The 19,143-nt window shown below is 41.6% G+C and overlaps 1 protein-coding gene across 2 annotated transcripts in view; it reads right to left on the bottom strand.

Moving 5' to 3' along the window:
* Window positions 1–15,690: 15,690 nt before the first annotated feature.
* The window catches only part of MAGEL2 (MAGE family member L2), a 4,102-nt gene continuing 649 nt past the window's right edge, over window positions 15,691–19,143 (bottom strand). Inside the window, exon 1 of one of the 2 annotated variants that reach the window (XM_046654070.1) lies at window positions 15,691–19,143. This exon is cut by the window's right edge and continues 649 nt beyond it. In XM_046654070.1, the coding sequence (XP_046510026.1) occupies window positions 16,105–19,143 (3,039 nt within the window). In that variant the 3' untranslated portion in view covers window positions 15,691–16,104. The other variant, XM_046654071.1, reaches the window with a different exon arrangement.

The following is a 19,143-nucleotide window of genomic DNA, read 5'->3' as shown; positions in this document are numbered from 1 at the left end:
ATAGTGAGAAAAGGAGACACCTTCTTGCCATCATAGAGGTTGCAGCCTTATAGGGAAGATAGGTAATAATCATAGAGCTCCAATAAGTACTATGTGGTATCCTAAGTAGCAAAGGCAAAGTATATACTCCTTTTCTGAATCAGAGGGTAATTTCTATGAGTCTTTCTCAACTGTCCATGATTAGGTCATTAGGCTTTCTTATTACACTGTCATTCCCCAGTATGTCCAGATAACCTACCCTTTGTCCTAGAATCTCTTACAAGTTTCCACAATCATTGGATACAAACAATGAAATACAGGTAAGGCTCATCTCAGACTAGATACTCAATGGCTAAAGACTGACCTCTCACTAGAGAGAGTCCCAGGATAAATGTGAAAGTCATGAATCAGGGCACATGTTATAAAAAGGATCCATGTTCTAAAAGAATATTCCTTTTTACTGTACCGTCACCCTCAACCATCACCTTACCTCTCACAGTCACATATTACCCATTCCTTTCTCTCATACATCAATGTGGTCTCTCCATATCTTAGGTCCTTTTTTAGCTATCAAGAACTGAAAAGTTAGCTACATAAGCATGCAATAGAATATTTCTTTTCAAACATCAAGCTTCATCCTTTGGAGTCAGAGTTTTGGCCACTCCTTCAAAGCAGCCGATTCACGCTTATGAGTAGTCTGACCGCAGAGTACACATAGGAAAAGGGGAGGGGAGACGAATGTGAAATGAGCAGAAAAAGGCTTCAATAAGCCTTTCATCAAGCCACATGTCCTCTCTCTAAGTATTTAAATGTAAAGAAATTTACTTCTTATTCCAGTCCCTCCAATTTCACCCCTCTTACCCAAAAAGGTAAGAACTAGAATGCATCCCACATCTATGTTCCTCTGGAATACCACTTCCCACTTGCCTCACAGGTAAATCGCCATTGTCAGTGGGACTCCAAAGTTTCTATGGGTCAATGAGTGTTGTGTGTCTCTTTTGCTCTTCCAAATGAGGGTTTTCATTACGGTTATCCTCTCCTTTTCTCTGATTGACTATTTAATGATGGGAGAAGATAACCTATCCTTTTAGTTCCCAAGTCTGTGACCATGAAAAACGACATCAGAAATTCAGTACTAATTCAGAAATCCTGAACTTCAACTGGATTCAATATTTAGATGAATTTTGGGTTGTCCCCCTTATGAAAGGAATATGTTCAGCAGTGAGAAGAAGAGTGAAGTTAATATTTGATGAACAAAAGGGCTACATTGGCAGAGAACATGCTATGTCTTCATCAAATCCTATTTTCCCCTGGACTCACAGCTGGCCTACAGTTCCCACCCACAGTTGCAGTCGGTGAAGGCCACATGACTGAATCCCAACAATTGGAATGTATGCAGAACGGAAGTGCTTAACTACCATATTTGGTCCTTAAAAACCTCTGACATAATCCTCCATGCTCTTTTACCTCATCTGACAGGTTAATGGCGTAGACTCTGAGAACCAAGTAGAGAGCAGAGTCGTAGGGCGTAGGTGCTTGAGTCCTTGAATAATTGCTTGGAGCAGAGCTTCTCAATCTCCACTCTCCTTAACCCATACTGAACTTTTCATAGTCAATAATAATGCAATAAGACATGACATGACATGGAATAACATAAAATAACATTATATGATATAGCTAAGCCATTGATATTTGGGAATTTCTTTGCTATTGCAGCTAGCGATAATTTCTCTGAGTAACTTAGAAGGGATATATCTCTGAGAACATGGTATTTATCCAAAATTACCCACAATTTTATGGAAAAGACATCCATGTACATAGCCCGAGAACCAATAATTCTAGGCAGAGGAAATGGCACATACAAAGACCTCAGTCTGGGAGCATGTTTTTAAAAAACAGAAAGAAACTAGTGCATCTGATTTTTAGTGAACGAAGAAGAGAGGGATAGAAAATCATGTTGAAGAAGTAGGTAGAGACTAGATAATTTAAGACTCTGTAGGCAGTGATAAAGAGCTTACATTTCACTCTAACTGTGATGAAATATCATTGGAAGAGTTTAAGTGAGGAAAAGATATGATCTTATACTGATGCATATGTTTTTGAAAGATAATTTGGGGCACTCTTTGGAGAATGGAGCATAAGGTTCAGGAGGGGAGGCAGAGAGTCTAGTTAGGAGATACTGGCAGTCTTCCAAGCAAGAGATGTTAGCAACTTAGAAAACTGTGTTGGAAAGGGAAAAAATGGATATATTTCACTGAGTAATTTAATGAATCAAGTCTAGGGAAATCACATGGTTTATAGATTTATGTAATATTTATATGTAAGATGTATAGTACAATTAATATATTAACAAAATATATGGGCCATGAATTCTGTTAAATGTTTGGGATGCTTGCAGATAGTCTGCAGCAAGTCCTAGCTTTAGACTTTTTATACTTCTTCATATAGCTTTAGTACACCTAAAGGTCTTCACAGCGACAGGAAACACAAAAACCTGCTGGGTTACCCAGTGGCCACCAGATGGCCCTAACAGAATCTGCTTCTCAGAGAATGCAATACAGACCCAATACATCTGACTGAAGACTCTACCTTATAAAAATCTTTGCTGCTGTTTGCTGGGAATGGGAAATAATCCTCAACAACATTATGCAAAATAATAAGTTCAGACCCTAAGAAGCTATGCTATAGGATCCTACAAAACTTGAGTTACGTAAGATTTTCCTGAGATGGATAAGTACTCATTTTAGGATAAAGATTAACAAAGTGCATGTGTGAAAAATGTGTACTCTTATTCTCGGGCTTTAGCTAGAAAAATATAGAGACCTCATTGCCATCCTCTGGGATAGCTCCTGGACACTTGTATTTAGAGATTGTATTCATAGAGAAGGGTACAATGAAAGAAAAATAAACTGGGGCTTGCTACAGACTATCTAGAAGTGATTTAAAAATCTTTTGTGAGATGTTCTTTTGACAATTTATTATTTGGGTGATTAATTTTCTATTTATCGGCTTCTAAGAGTTCTTCGTATATTCTGTATATAACTCCTTTATCAGATAAATCATGTGCAAATATATTGTCTGAGGATGTGATTTGTCTTTTCAATCCTTCAACAGTGACTTTCACAAAGAAAAAATTTTCATTTTTAAAAATTCCAATTCATCCATTTTTTTATTTCATAGATCACAATTTTTTGTTGTATGTAAGATTCTGTCAACAAACCCAAAGGCATGCAAACTTCCTCCTCTATTTTCTTCTAAAAATTATATTGTTTTGCATTTTATGTTTAGTTCTATGATACATTTTGAGTTGCTTTTTGTATAACGTGTGAAGTCGTTGTCAAAGATCAGTTTTTTCACATGGACTTATAAATTTTCCCACTATCATATGTTGAAAACAGTATTCTTTCCCCATTGAATTGTTTTTGCATTTTGGCAAAAATCAGTTAACTATGTTTGTGACAGTCTATTTCTGGGTTTTCTGTTTTGTTCCACTGATCTATGTGTCTATTCTTTCACCAATGTCACGTTTTCTTGATCTGAGGGGGAAAGCATTTAACCATTAAGCATGACATTAGCAGTACATTTTTCATATCTTCTATTAGTTTTAGGAAGATCTCTTCGATTTCTACTGTTTTGAGAGTGTTTGTCATGCATGGATGTTGAATTTGAGCCCTTTGTGCTACTCCTCAGAGAGATTGTGCACCTGCAACCCTTGTTCTAATAGCCTTTTATTATTGCTTGAGGCTTGCTAGTGTGGTGGTAGAGTGTGAGGGAGATAGTGTTCTCAAACTTCTGATTAAGTCTTAGTCTTTGGAGGGTACAGTGTGCTTCTGTCTTTGGGATCGTCATGAGTGTCTCTGTCCTTCTTCAAGGGAGATAATTTTTCCCAGTATCCTACTATCTTTCCTGGCTATGATGCTCCCAGTCTATTTCCTTGGAGCTTTCTCCCAGTTGGCTACAGCTTTTTCATTCCTTAGATGACACAGGGAGGCTGCAGTGAGGCTGGAGTGAGTAGGCTTCCCTTCCTCCTTGTGGGATGAGATTTCAGTATTGCTCTCTATTGAAGGCTTTTCTACAGTCTATGAGAACCAGTAGCTTTGCCCCAGTATTTCACATCCTGTATCTCTCTGGAGTCACCTCTCCAGGTTTCAAGGTGGTGGTTGGTTTTCTTTGCAACATCTGTTCTCTGATGTGTCAAAGAAAACTCATTGATATTTTATTTGTGCAGATTTTTCTTCATTTGAGGAAAAGAACGATTACTTCCAAACTCTTTACATGTCAGAGCTGAACTAAAACGCTAATTTTTTTATTACCTTGATGGAGATGCATAGAAGCAGAATTCAAAATGTATGACATTGTTAGGAAGCCTTTTATGTGCTGTCATAAGACCTTGGTTTCAGATGGTGCATTTCTCCCCATTGGCTTCCAAAACAATTAGGAACTATCGCTTTATTATGTGATTCTCCTGAATGCAACCTGCTTCCCTTTCATTCCTGCAGACTTCTAGTTCACATTATAATTTATCTCTTCTCTTCCCCAGATGTTAGGAATCTATAACCAAGGCTTAGAGATTTTAATATGGAAGAAACATTATCTAAGGGTTCAAAATGACCAGTGATGATGGACTTTATCTTTGACAAGCTCTATCTTTCTAGGCATCAGCACACAGCATGTTTTCCTGGCCTAGAAATGCCACTAGCACTATTTGCCTCTCCATGAAAACAGTATAAACCTTTCAGTGAATTCTGTAACCCGGACTTGATTACATTTTGACACCTAATCCACATAAATGTTACTCATACAAAGATTGTCGAGGAAGGTTATTTTTCTAAAACTAATAGAACGTATCCACTTTCTGTCCACACACTGAGGTAGCCATCTCTAAAACTACTATCAGCTTTGAATAATGGCTTCTCTCAATGACTTGAAGGAACACTTCCCTTAAGTATATCCTTTTCACGAGGTCCAAAAACTACTAAGGAGTGTACATCATATTAAAAGCATCATGGTTACTTCCATCTTTCCTAAGGTATGAAAGAAGTGGTAAATGTGACATTAAAGCCAGCTGGAACCTGAACCTGATTAATTTACCCTCAGTCCACTCATTTCCATGACTAACCTTCCTAAGGGATCCTGTGTGCAGTCAAAAAGCAAGCGTGTTATGTACTAACCTATAGTCAGATAATGGGAGAACATGACAAATTAATGTTCCAAAATTACTCTGCTCATTTATGGGTATGAGTCTTCAAAAAAAGTTGATCACTCACATCAATCCTTGACAAGGCTGGTTATCCAAACCAAAGAAGTCTAGTCACCCCAGGAGGCTAAAAACAGCATGGTATATCCAAGAGGACAGAAAGCCACAAAAGAGAAATCTCCAGAGGCAATGCATGACATATGGGGACCACATACAGAGAAGCCACAGCCATGCTCACGCCTGTGAGCAGCCAGAAGACATATGATGAGAAGGAGAGCAACACCTAGTTTCATAACACTGATTGTACAGACTGGCTATGAATTTTAGCATCACCAGTTGAATGGCCTTCAAAAATTTACTACAGTCTTATAAGCTTCAATTTTATTTGTAAAATAAGAACAAATAGTTGGCCTATCTTCTAGGGTTTGTGAGAAAATTGGATGTGATCATCTACAAAAAATGTTTACCATGTACTGTCATGTAATACATGTGCAACACATTTTATCCAAGAAATTGAGTATGGCATTCACAGCATTTTGGAATATGTGTGTATTGTTCAACATTTGTAGTGTCCACAGTTATTTTCCTTGAACTTCTACCATCTTCAGATTTTCAGAGCGACTGTTCTGTGGCAGCGGAACGAAGTTTCAAATATGAGCCTACTTACTGCAGAGAAACCTCAAAAATTTATAGTAGCTGGCGTAATTATAGTGGCTGAGCCCTAGAGTTCCTTCTATGGAACTCACTGCCTTTACCACCACTATGTTGGAGAAGCACTTTCTTTTCTTGATGTATCCTTAACAATTTCAATTCTTCTGGGTAAGGATGCTGATATCTTTATTTTTAAATATAGAAATTCCTAATGGCGTGAAAATGAGCCACACACTGAGTGAAAGATAAATATCTCAGAGACCAAGGCCAAACACCCTATTGTCTGGCAACAGAAAACAGAGACGAAAAAGCCTGTGATATACTGGAATTTCAGACATCAATCATAGGCTGGAGCCTAACCAGGACTCTATCCTTGGCCATGAAGGAAGAGCTGGTGCTGAACCTGTGTAATCCTAAAGGAGAAACAATGACACCCATTCTTGGAGCACCTTAAGGGATAGGCTGAAATCTTTTCTTTGGAATCTCCACTCAATGTTATGCTCATGTGCAGCAGAATTCCCTCAATCTTTAAGCATAACTATATTATAAAATACTTCCTTGAAAAATTGCTGGTTTCACAGGAGAAGTCTACCAAATATTTAAAGAAGAATTAACACCAATTTTACATAATCTCTTCCAGAAAATAGAAGAGGGAGGAACAGTTTATGAGATTTGTAATACCCTGATAGCAAAATCAGACAAACACATCATCCCCCCAAATAAAGAAAGAAAGAAAAGAAGAATGGTAAACTGCAGACCAACATCTCTCACGAATACGAACACAAAAATCCTAACAGTATGTTATTAAAGAGAGTTCAACAATAAAATATAAAAATGTGAGTTTTATTCCAAGAATTCAAGACTGATAAATATTAAAAAAATAAGTTAATGTAATTCTTCACATTAATAGGCTAAAAGGGAAAAAGCATATGGTCATAGCAATCAATGCAGAAAAATCATTTAACAATATTCAATACCATTCATGATACAAACTCTAAGAAAAACATAAATAGAAGAGAACTTCCTCAGTTTGATAAAGGGTGTCAGGTAATCCACAGCTGTACTTATATTTAATAGTAAAAGGCCGAATGCTTTCCCTTTAACAACAGAAAAAGGAAAGGACATCTGCTTTCACCACTCCAGTCCAACATATTACATGAAGTCCAACACAATAAGGCAATGAAAGAAAAGAAAAGGCAGACAGAAAGGAAAGCAAGAAATAAAACTGTCCTTATTAGCATATGGTACAATGCTCTACATAGAAAATACTAGGGAATCTACATGTAAACTCCTGGAACTAACATGTAAGTTTCATACTACAAGACCAACTTACAAAATTCAATTGCATTTCTACATACAAGAATTGAACAGGTGGAAAGTGAAATTTAAAATGTAATATAATTTACAATCACTCATAAAGAACAAAATACTTAGGTAAATATTTAAGAAACATATTCAGGACTTGTATACTGAAAAATACAGATACTAATGACAGAAATCAAAGAAGATCTAAATAAATGGAGGGATACACTGTGCTAATGGATTGGAAGACCGAACACAGTAAGAGTATCAACACTGTCCAACCTGGTATACAAATTTAATTAAATTCCTATAAAAATCTCAGCAAGGTTTCTGTGGATATAGGCAAGCTTATTTTAAAATTGATATAGAAAGTTAAATGATCTAGAATAGCTAAAAACAATTTTGAAAGAGAAGAATAATGTGGGAAGAATTTCTGCACTTGATTTCAAACTAACTTACATAGCTACAGTAATCAAGATGGTGTAGTATCAGTGGAAGGATAGATACATAAATCAGTAAGACAGGATAGAGAACTCAGAAGTAGCCCACACAAGTAGCCAACTGAATTGTGACAAAGGTGCAAAGCAATTCAATACTGTAAGAATAGTCTTTCCAACAAATATTACTGGAACAATTGGACATCTATAGGCAAAAGAAAACAAGAAACTGTCTGACTAAACTTCATACTTTATACAAAATAAACTCAAATGAATCATAAATTTAAATGTATACAGCTATTACACTCTTACAAGAAAGCATAGGAGAAAATGTTTAGGACAAAGGGTCCAATGAAGACTACTGAGATATGAAACCAAGAGCATGATCCATAAAAGAAAAAAAATCAATAAATTGGGCTTCACGAAAATTTAAAACTTTTGCTGTGTGAAAGGCCCAATTATGATGATGAAAAGCCAAATTACAGACTGGGATAAAATACTTGCAAACCGTATATCTAATAAAGGACTCAAATCTAGAGTACATAAAGAACTCTCAAAACCTAACATTATAAAGAAAAATTCATTTAGAAAATGGGCAAATGAGAAGAACGAACATTTCACCGAAGAGGGTGTACAAATGAAAAAAAAAGCACATGGGAAGACGTTCAACTCCTCTAGCCATTAGGAGAACGCAAATTAAGACTACAATGTGATATTACTACACACCTATTAGGACAGTTACACTTTTTTAAGTGACTGCATTTATTGCTGGTGAGGAAATGGAGAAACAGGATCTCTCACACATTGCTGGTGGCAATGTAAAATATTACAGCCATTCTGCAAGACAGTTTGGTAGTTTCTTTTAAAAAGTAACCATATACTTACCATCCAACCCAGCAATTACACCCATGGACATTTATCGCAGATAAATGAAAAGGTATATCCACACAAAAACCTGCGCAAGATTGTTCATAGCAACTTTGCAGTGGCTCAAAACTGGAAACAACCAGGGGGCTGGCGCCGTGGCCAAGTGGTTAAGTTCGCGTGCTCCACTACAGGCGGCCCAGAGTTTCGTTGGTTCGAATCCTGGGCACGGACATGGCACTGCTCATCAAGCCACACTGAGGCAGCGTCCCACATGACACAACTAGAAGGACCCACAACGAAGAATATACAAGTATGTACAGGGGGGTTTTGGGGAGAAAAAGGGAAAAAAATAAAATCTTAAAAAAAAGCTGGAAACAACCAAAATGTCCATAATAGCTAAACATTTTATCAACATTAAAAAAGAATGAGCTATTGACATGCAGCAATTTGGATGGATAGCAAGGGCATTAAAGTGAGTGAAAAGAAGCCATTCTCAAAGGCCTGATTCCATTAATGTAGCATTCTCAAAGTGACACAATTACAAAGATGAAGAACAGAGTAGCAATGTTGAACATCTTTTCATGTGCCTGTTAGTCATCTGTATATCTTCTTTGTAAAAATGTCTGTTTTTATCCTGTGCCCGTTATTTGATCAAGTTGTTTGCTTTTTAGTTGTTGGGTTGTACGAGTTCTTTGTATGTTTTGGAAATTAACCCTTGTCGCATACATGATTTGTAAATTTTACCCCCAGGTGGTGAGTTGTCATTTTGTTCATGGTTTCCTTTACCTTGAAGAAGCTTTTTATTCTGACATAGACTAATTTGTTTATTTTGTTTGTTTGTTTCCCTTGCCTGAGTAGTCATGGTATTCGAAAAGATGCTGCAAAGATCAATATCAAAGAGTGTACTGCCTATTTTTTCTTCTAGGAGTATTATGGTTTCAGGTCTTATATTCAAGTCTTTAGTGAACTTCAGTTTAACTTTTGGGTATGGTGTAAGATAATGATCTAATTTCATTATTTTTCATGTGGCTGCCCAGTTTTCCCAATACTATTTATTGAAGAGAATTTCCTTTCTCTGTTTTATGTTTGTGGCTCCTTTGTTGAAGATAAGCTGTCCATAGATGTATGGTTTTATTTCTGGGCTTTCATTTCTGTTCCACTGATCTGTGTGTCTGTTTTTCTGCCTTTATGATGCTGTTGTGATTACTATGCCTCTGTAGTATATTTTGAAGTCAGAGATTATTATGCCTCTGGCTGTGTTGCTTTTTCTCTGGATTACTTTGGCTATTCAGGGTCTTTATGTTGTTTCACATGAATTTTAGGATTATTTGTTCTATTTCCTTTAAGAATGCCATTAGGATTCTGATTGTGATTGCAATGAATCTGCAGATTTGCTTAGGTAATATGGACATTTTAGCTTCGTTTATTCTTCCAAACAATGAGCATGGAATAGCTTCCCATTTCTTTATGTCTTCTTTGATTTCTTTCAGTAATGTCTTATAGTTTTCAGTGTATAGATCTTTCACCTCCTTGGTTAAATTTATTCCTATTTTTCTTTTTTGGCACCTGAGGGAAACGTCTGTTGCCAATCTTCTTTTTTTTTTTTTTTTAATTATTCTTCTCCACAAAGCCCCCAGTGCATAATTGCATATTCTAGTTATAAGTGTGTCTGGTTGTGCTATGTGAGACACCACCTCACCATGGCCTGATGAGTGGTGCCATGTCCTTACCTAGGATCCGAATCAGTGAAACCCTGGGCCGCTGAAGTGGAGTGCCCAAACTTAACCACTCGGCCACAGGCCCAGCCCTGCAAATGACTTTTGAATGTCCATTTTGTATCCTGCAACATTCCTGTAGTTGAACATTATATCTAATAGTTTTCTGGTGGATTCTTTAGGGATTTTGTATATATAGAATCATGTCATCAGCAGACAGTGAGGGATTTCTCAAAAAATTACAAATATTAATACCATACTATCCACCTATCCCACTACTGGGTATTTATCCAAAGAATGTGAAATCAACAATTCAAAGAGATTTATGCATCCCTATGTTCATTGCAGCATTATTCATAATAGTCAAGACGTGGATGAAACCCAAATGTCCATCAGTGGATGAATGGATAAAGAAGATATGGTGTATATATACAATGGAATACTACTCAGGCATAAAAAAGATGAAATCATGCCATTTGCAACAACATGGATGATCCTTGAGTGTATTATATTAAGTGAAATAAGCCAGAGAAAGACAAACACTGTATGATTTCACACATATGTGGAAGATAAACAACCACATGGATAAAGAGGACAGATTAGTGGTTACCAGAGGGGAAGGGGATGAGGAAGAGGGAGAAAGGGGTAAAGGGGCATATATGTACGGTGCTGGATAAAAATTAGACTATTGTGGCTGACCACGATGCAGTCTATACAGAAACTTATACATAAAAATGTACACCTGAAATTACACAATGTTATAAACCAATATGACCTCAATAAAATAATTTTCTGAAAAAGAACGGAGTAGTGATTGCCAGGGATTAGGAGTGGTGGGCAAGGGATGCATGTGTCTATAAATAACTATCATGAGAGAAATCTTTGTGGTGGTGGAATAGTTCTATTTGTTGATTGTGGTGATGTTTACAGAATCTACGTTTGTGATAAGGTATCATTGAACTATATGTACACATGGTGCCAATGTCAATGTTCTTGATATTGTACTACAGCTCTATAAAATGGAAACAAATGAAGGGTGCTTGCGACTGTCCTATACGATCTTTGCAATTTTCTGTGAATCTATAATTACGTCAAAAGAAAATGTTTTTAAGGATGTCTCACAGAAGCCAACAAAGCCAACGTTCAAATCCCACAGCTTTGTGTCCCCAACTAACTCTACTTTAGGAGAAGATTCTGAGCCACCATAGAGCATGCTCCAGGAAGTCTACTAGGTCTAGGAAATGTTTCTGTAGTTATTGCTGGTTGGTTGAATGGCACCAATCCTTCTGCTAACCATGGTACTCAAGCTGAATTCACTCTGAACAAGTGACAGCATAGAAACCCAGTCTCAGTGGGAGATAGATTGGCAGCTTGCAAAGCGAACTCATTTGCATTGAGAAGAGCATCTCACTGAGATCACAAGAATGATTTCTGCAGTGCCACCAAGCTAAACAGGAGGAATCTGATGATGAAGGAGGCTCCCCATATGCTCTCTCTCTTAAACAGAAAGGGGCACGGATAACTTTCAGAATCTAAAATAATTTGAGGATTGGACCAATGCATTAGTAGTTTTATAGATACCTTCATGGGATTCACAACAGAGCTCTCTGGAAGATTTGGAAGAAAGAAATTGCTTGCACTCAGGGTAATGTGGCTTGAGTTCTGAAGATGGATCCACTCTAGCGTTCCTTTCCTAGAGATGCTCTGCAGATAAGCCAGAACTATTTTCCTAACCATTTATTTCTTGTTCCCATGTGACTTTCTGGGTTGGGGCAAGAGAAAGCAGAAGGGGTCTGTGATCTATATGTCAAGGCCTTCTCTTAGGACCCACGGTTTTGATAGATCTGGAGTTTCAATGCAGATTCTGAGGAGTTCCTGAAGCCATCCAGCAGAGGGAACCCTGTTCTCATTTCCAATTTCTGATTTAGGCAAACTCATCTCTAAACAGGTGCTTATTGACCCTCAGGGTGAGGAAGGTGAACTGAGGAGAGTTACATCTAACTTTAAGGAAAACTGGGAGCCAACAAATGCTTTAAACTGAGTGAAACATTATGATCTGTGCAGCCAAAGTAGCAGTCTGTGTGAAGGGCAGTACTGAAGATAGAGACCACGTCAAAGGTCTCTGCCAAGTCCAGGCAGGAAACAGTGCCTACAGGGATGGAGAGAAGGGAGAATACTTACCACGCAAGAAGGCAAAACTGGCATCTCAGGGCGACTGATCATATGAGGGAGAAGCCCAGGTTTTTGGCATTGGTAACTAGGTGAAGGAGTGTCAGGAATGATCCTTTTGAGTACTATGACAATAGATGAGGAGGTGCCATGAGTTGTGGGTGTGCCTACAATTTCAAAGATAAGTTAGTAACGTGTGGGTTAGATGCCTGGTAAATGCTGCAGGGACCCTGGAGAGTGCTCTGTCCATCACAGCTACAATTGTTAATTCCTGTGTGCTGGCAAGGTTGCTTTATGTTTGGCGCTGACAAGCGACTGGCCCTTGTCTCTACTGCTCTTAGTAGGAAAGGCTTAGAGTAAAATTATTCCAAAATTAAGATCATAATTTTTAGGTAAATATCCTAAGATATTAACTTACTTATAACTTGCCCTACAGAAGAGTGCACTAGATTTTGTCACCTTGAGAAAATTTTTTAAAATTTTTCTTCACTGAGAGTCATACAGTTTAATGTGAAATGACTTCTATTGAAATCATTGTGTGGCTTTGATGCGAGTCTACTAGCAACCACTTTTAAAATTTTCCGTCACAGTTTGTTATGTCTCTGCTCTACAGCACATAATTTTGTGTTGGAGCAAACTGCACTCATTTTCTGAGGAAGCATTTGGTCTTTTCAGAAGAAAGCTCATTCGACTGCCTTGATGCTGGTGTGGTTGTGGGGGCTGGATGGTGTACCTATCATAGGAAGTCTCCTCTGCTTTCAAAGCAGCGCTCTTTGTAAAGAACTCTTTGCCTCTCACTGCAGGTTATTTCAATTCAATGTATTCCTTAATGAGGGAATTCTAGATAAAATAATATTAACATATTTAAACCTCTTGAAGTTGTACTTGGCTGAATTTATTTCAGGGAATATTGTGGTAATTAATACTTCCATTAGTAGCGTGTAAAGGTGCCAGTTTCATAACAACTTTCTTTAGATTGGATGTTCCATGGGCTTTTATTTTATTCTATGCCAATTTAATAAATGAAAATGGGAAGCCTGGACTAATACTTATGTCTTTAAATATTAGTGAGGTGAAACAGTTTTCAATGTTACTTGCCAGTTGTATTTCTTCTGTCTTTGTTATCTGATACCTTTTGCCCATTTAGTTACAATGGCTTTATTTTTTCTCCATTTTACAATAAAAAGCTTGTACTACATTTAACTACATATCTTAATTTTAGCGCTCTCAAATAAATGTGTTTTGAATTTGTTCCCACAGCTTCTTATCCTGTATTTTCATGCATTCCCGGATTTTTGCTTTCTGCCTTCTGATTTCATAATGTCAGGTGTTCTGTCATAAGCTTTTCTGTTGTATATTTGTCTAATTTAGCTTATTTGTAGTTAAAAATTCATTACTATTATAATTTGTCTCTCATTACAACTTAGTCCAATTCAGCTCATAGGTCTTTAGCATTGCTTAAATAAGGTTATTTGCTTTATATCAGATATGAGATAAATGAGATGGAGGAGTACAAATGGGAAGTGATCCTTTCTACCATGGGGTAGAGCCACTCATTAAGTATAGCACAAAAGTTATACATAATGCTACTTTCCAAATTTTGCTCCACAAACAGCAACTTGCTCAAGCACCCCATGAGTAAATAGTTTGGAGAAAACTAGAGAAACAATAATAAATAAACTAAAAACAAATGAGAAATACTAGATCTATGTGCCACTTTACTGGTGCAGCAAAGCCTCTTTTGGGGATAGTTCTCAGTTGGGGAAGTGATGTTGCCTTCAATGCACATTTGTTGTTATTGTCAAAATACCTAGATTGATTTTGGGCTGAAGTAAAGTACTCTCTGACTCAAAGAGTTTGCAAGAAACTCCCTCTAAATTTGTGGAAAACCTGGCCATTGGGACAACTTGACAAGGATCTCCTGTAGTCAGGTAGGTCCTGGGATGAGGCCAGTCATCCTAGAAAGCTCAGCTTTGCCTCTACTAGGAATGGACTCTCCATCTTACGAATTTCTCTCCTACTCTAGAAGCTCAGCTTCCTAAGTGCCAATCGATTGGACTTGGAAAAGAGGTTTCACCTTGTCCTATGATATAAGAGAAAAAGAGGAATATTTGTGCACAGATGTAAGTAAAATTACAGGCAAAGTTTATGAAGCAAGTTGTACCTGCAACCCAGGTATTTGGGATATGAATTTAAGCACCGCGACAGAGGCTGCACTGTGCAGGTGCAGGAATGACAGAAACAGTGACAAGCCACTAGGTGGCAGAAGAATTCCACTATCACCATTTACCTCACTATTCATCTTTAGCCAGAGAAGGGGGGTTTAGGGTTGGGGTTCTTGATCCTCATAGGACAGTAGAGGCGGCAGCAGCACTGATGATCCCCATCCACATGAACAGAGTAGTAACTTCAGGAAAGTCCTTTTGTATACACCAGACCAGCGTGTGCACAAATATCTTTCCCCAAAACACTCAGGCCTGTTCACTCTGCCATCCCCCTCCCTCCTACATCAAGCCCTGCACCCAAGGGCGGGACTATGGTTATTTAGCAAGCTCAGAAGTTGCCAGCTGACTTCCCTTGTATGTTAAGGTTTATGTCCCCCTCCCAGAGGTTTCCCCTAGACCTCCCTGTGGTTAGGTATTCTCTCCCCTCCAACCCCACCGCGTGTGATCTGCAGGATCCCTAGTTCATTGGAAGCCTGGTATTTCCTCTTCCCTGTTACAAACCGGGATAATTTTAAGGGAGCATGTTTCCATCCCAGTATCAGTGTGTTGACGAAACCCAAATTTCCCGTGCACCCACCACAGGCCATGTGATTGACAAATGCCCATTTAGCCAATTCATTCATATGGCTAACAAACACAGATACTTGTGGTCTTGCAGATAAATGGTCCCCCTTTCCTACGTAACCTTAAGGAAGTTTTCTGCTTCGAATTACAACTTTACTGACCTTGCAATGACATGCCATTTAATTAATCTGCTTGAGCCTCAGACACTCAATGACAAAATGGGAATAATAATGCCTATTTTTAAGGATTATTGTGAAGATTAAATTAGACAAGGTATACAACATTTTCTTGGATCAACCTCACTGACTTGTAAAGTTTTACTCTTGGTTTAATGGAAATATTACATTTCACACCCATCAAAATCACTGTGTCATTACGATGAATGTAGCACTGTCCTTGAAAAACAATTTCATCATCGTGGTTTCTACTATCACTAGTAGTAGTCTTGATATTCAGATCTATTGAGAGAGTATGGTAAAATTTGGCTCCCGTCATCTAGAGTAAAAATTAGAATAAAGACAAACACTTCCATGTTATGCTGAAAGTATATTTATATATAGATATAGATATTTATTTCTCTGCAGACAGCATTTACTGATGAGTCATTTTAACATTCAAAGAACAGCCTATTTCAATGCTACATAATCCGTACCAGAATGAGATGGATAGCTTAATTCATTTCACAAAGCCAGCACAACTCTGATACCAAAACATAACAATTATAACACAAAACAGAGAATCACAGATCTCACTTAAAGATACAGATGCCAAAATACCAAATAGAACAGTAGCCGATTGAAATCAACACCACATGAAAATGTACAAAGCTTTGGCAGATACGAAACCAAATTGAAATCTAAACTCACACACAAAGAACTGGAACATAAACACCAGAAACAAAACGCCCCCCCCACCCCACCCTGTGTGGCCTCTGGCCGGGGACCCAAAGCAATGAGATATCTGCTAAACCTCATTAGCAGGGAGGCTGCTAAACCTCATTAGCGGGGAGGGGAACCGCTGGTGGGGTCACCACATTTATCACTGGAGCCAGGCTCATCGTCATCTGCATCCTCAGACTCACACTCTGCCAGCGCTTCAATGTACTGGAACGGCCAGCACCGGGGATCTCTCTTATGGAGTTTGGCCAAAAACCTCAGGACAAGCATCTTGCTGGTTTCGAGGAATGCTCGGGGGCCCCAGAGAAACTCATATTCTGCTGGCTCAGTATAGGGAATTCGCCTGTACTCTAGGTACTTCTGCCTTACAAACACTTCGGTGATGAGCTTCTTGGTATTTCCAAAGAGAGTGTGTGTCTCCTGGACATCCAACCCCAACCTGTACAGAAAATTAAAGATCAGGTCCTCCCTGACACAATTGCCTTTCATAAAGATGAGACTCAGGACTACCATCAGGAGGCCTAACTTGGGTGTGTCCAAATTGGATGCCACTGGTTCACCCTTATGATGCCCCAGCTTGTTGATGATAATATAAGAGTGGTTTTGGGGATCAATTTCCTTCAATTGATAACCAAAGACACACTCCAGCTTATTGTTGGCACGGTTGATGATATCTAAGCACTCATCTTTATATTCACGGATGATGAATTTCACCATCTCTGAGCGCTTGATGGGCACCTTTGCTTGGTACTTGACCAAGAGGAACTGCACCAACGCATTTGCCCTCTCATCCAAGGGAGACAATGGCTGAGTCTCAAACCTGGGCTCATCCTGGGTGGCACTGAACCCCTGAGAGAGACTAGGGAGCTCAGAGATGATCAAGGGCTGAGGGCTACCTGGGTTTTCCCAGAGACCCAGGGCCCTCGAGGTGCTTGGGCCCTCCCAGGCACTCAGGGCCCAAGATGTGCTGGGCCCTTCCCAGCCACTCAAGATCCTGGAGGTACTAGGGCCCTCCCAGCCACTCAGGCCACGGGAGGTGCTTGGGCCCTCCCAGTCACCCAGGACCTGGATAGGGTTTTGAACCTCCCAGTCATTCAGGTTTAGATTTTCCCAGGGCCTGGGGGCCCGCCAGTCACCCAGGGCCAACATCTGGCCACTGCTGTCTTCTTCAGTATTCAGGTGCTTCTTCTTCCGGGTAGCTTTTCCCGAGCGACGTGGAGGCTCCGCAGAGGTCTTTGAGGCCTCTTGAGTGGTGGCCATTGCTGGGGGGACAGCTGCCGTAGCCATCAGGATGGTGGGCACTGCCTTGGATGCCTTTGAGGCATTCACGTTGGGCTGTGGAACCCAAGGAACTGCAGGCAGGGCCTCTACGCAGGCATATGGATCCTGCAAAGCAAGTGGCAGTGACTTTGGGGTCTCTGAGATGGCAGGCGGGCCCTTAAAGGCATTAGAAGAGGCAGGCTGGAACCGGGAGGTAGCTGGAAAGACACTTGACGTGGCAGTAAAGGTCTCTGGTGTGGCAGGCAAGTTTTTCCAGGCAGTCGGCAGGTGTGCTCGAGCAGCTGACACTGCCTTTGGAGCACAAAAAGTGGCAGCAAAGATCATGCGGTCCTTTGAAGGAGCCTTGCGTTCTTTTGAAGAGGTCCTACGGTCCTTTGAAGAGGTCCTGCGTTCTATTGAAGAGGCCCTGGATTCTCCTGATGGAGTCATCAGTGATTTAGCAGAGCCTACGGGAAAATTTGCCGCTGCTATGGGTGCTCCTGGCTGGCCCTGCAAGGCTACAGGGGGGCCCTGCCAGGAGGGCTGGAGTTGCAAGGTGGGCAGCTCTGCCTGCGAGCCCGAGGGCTGGGCCTGCTGGGTGGGTAGCTGGATTTGCAGGGCCTTTTGGGAGGCTGGGGCCCCCTGAAAGGGCTGCTCCAGCTGAACTAGCGGTAGGCTCTGCCTCTGGGCCTCTTGGGTAGGCACTGGCTGCCAGAAGGGCCCAGGGGCCTTCGGAGCCTGCCAGGCCAGCGGCTGGGCTTGTTGCACTTCTTGGAACTCCATCGACGCGGGCAGCTCCTGTGGCACCGGTGCTTGGCCTTTGGGGGCCTGCCAGATGATAGGCGGGCAATGCGCAGCTGGTGGGGCCGGCAGCGGAGCCGACAGCACAGCCTGGGGTGCCTGCGGGCCAGCAGGAGGCGCAGAGGGCACCTGCGTTGCTGGCGGGGCAGTGGGCACCTGCGGGGCCGCCCGCACCTGAGGTGCCGCCCGCACCTGCGGGGTGGGCAGCCGAGCCTGTGGAGCCTGCCGCAGCGGCGGCGGCGGTGGCAGGGCCTGCCAAAGTGGTGGTGGGGTGGCCAGCACCTGCGGAGCAGGCCTTATGGGCGGCGGTGCCTGGCGGATCAGTGGTGGTGCCTGGCGGATTGGGGGAGGTGCCTGGCGCACTGGCGGGGGCCCGGGTCGGATAGGTGGCGGGCCGGGTCGGATGGGCGGCGGACCCTGGCGCACTGGTGGTGCCTGCCAGGTGATGGTCGGAGCCTGCCAGGTGACCTGTGTGGCCTGCCATGCCAGGGGCGGGGCCTGCCAGCCAGGCGAGGTGGCCTGCCAGCCAGGCGAGGTGGCCTGCCAGCCCGGGGGTGTTGCCAGCTGCGCCGGCGGGGCCTGTGGGCCCTGGGGAACCTGCGGAGGAGCCCTTATAACCTGTGACTGGATTTGTAGAATCAGAGGCTGAGCCTGTGGGGCCCAGGAAGCCAGAGGCTGCGCAGGTGGGGCTGCCGGCTGTGCCATGGGTGCTCCTGAAGCTGGAGGCTGGCTGATAGGAGCTCTCGAACCCGGAGGATGGATCATCAGGACTCCGGGACCTGGAGGCTTGGCTATCGGGGCTCCCGGAGGTGGAGGCTGGGCCATCAAGGCTGCCGGGGGCGGAGGCTGGGCCATCGGAGCTCCCGGAGCAGGAGGCTGGACCATCAGGACTCCTGGAGTCAGAGGCTGGGCCATCAGGACTCCCGGAGTCGGAGGCTGGGCCATCGGGGTCCCCGGAGGGGGAGGATGGGCCATCGGTGTCCCCGGCGGGGGAGGGTGAGCCATCGGTGTCCCCGGAGGGGGAGGATGAGCCATCGGCGTCCCCGGAGGGGGAGGATGTACCATCGGGGTCCCCGGAGG

The sequence above is a fragment of the Equus quagga genome, chromosome 2 (genome assembly GCF_021613505.1).
Source record: "Equus quagga isolate Etosha38 chromosome 2, UCLA_HA_Equagga_1.0, whole genome shotgun sequence".
NCBI lineage: Eukaryota > Metazoa > Chordata > Mammalia > Perissodactyla > Equidae > Equus > Equus quagga.
This window is presented reverse-complemented; position numbering and strand designations above follow the sequence as displayed.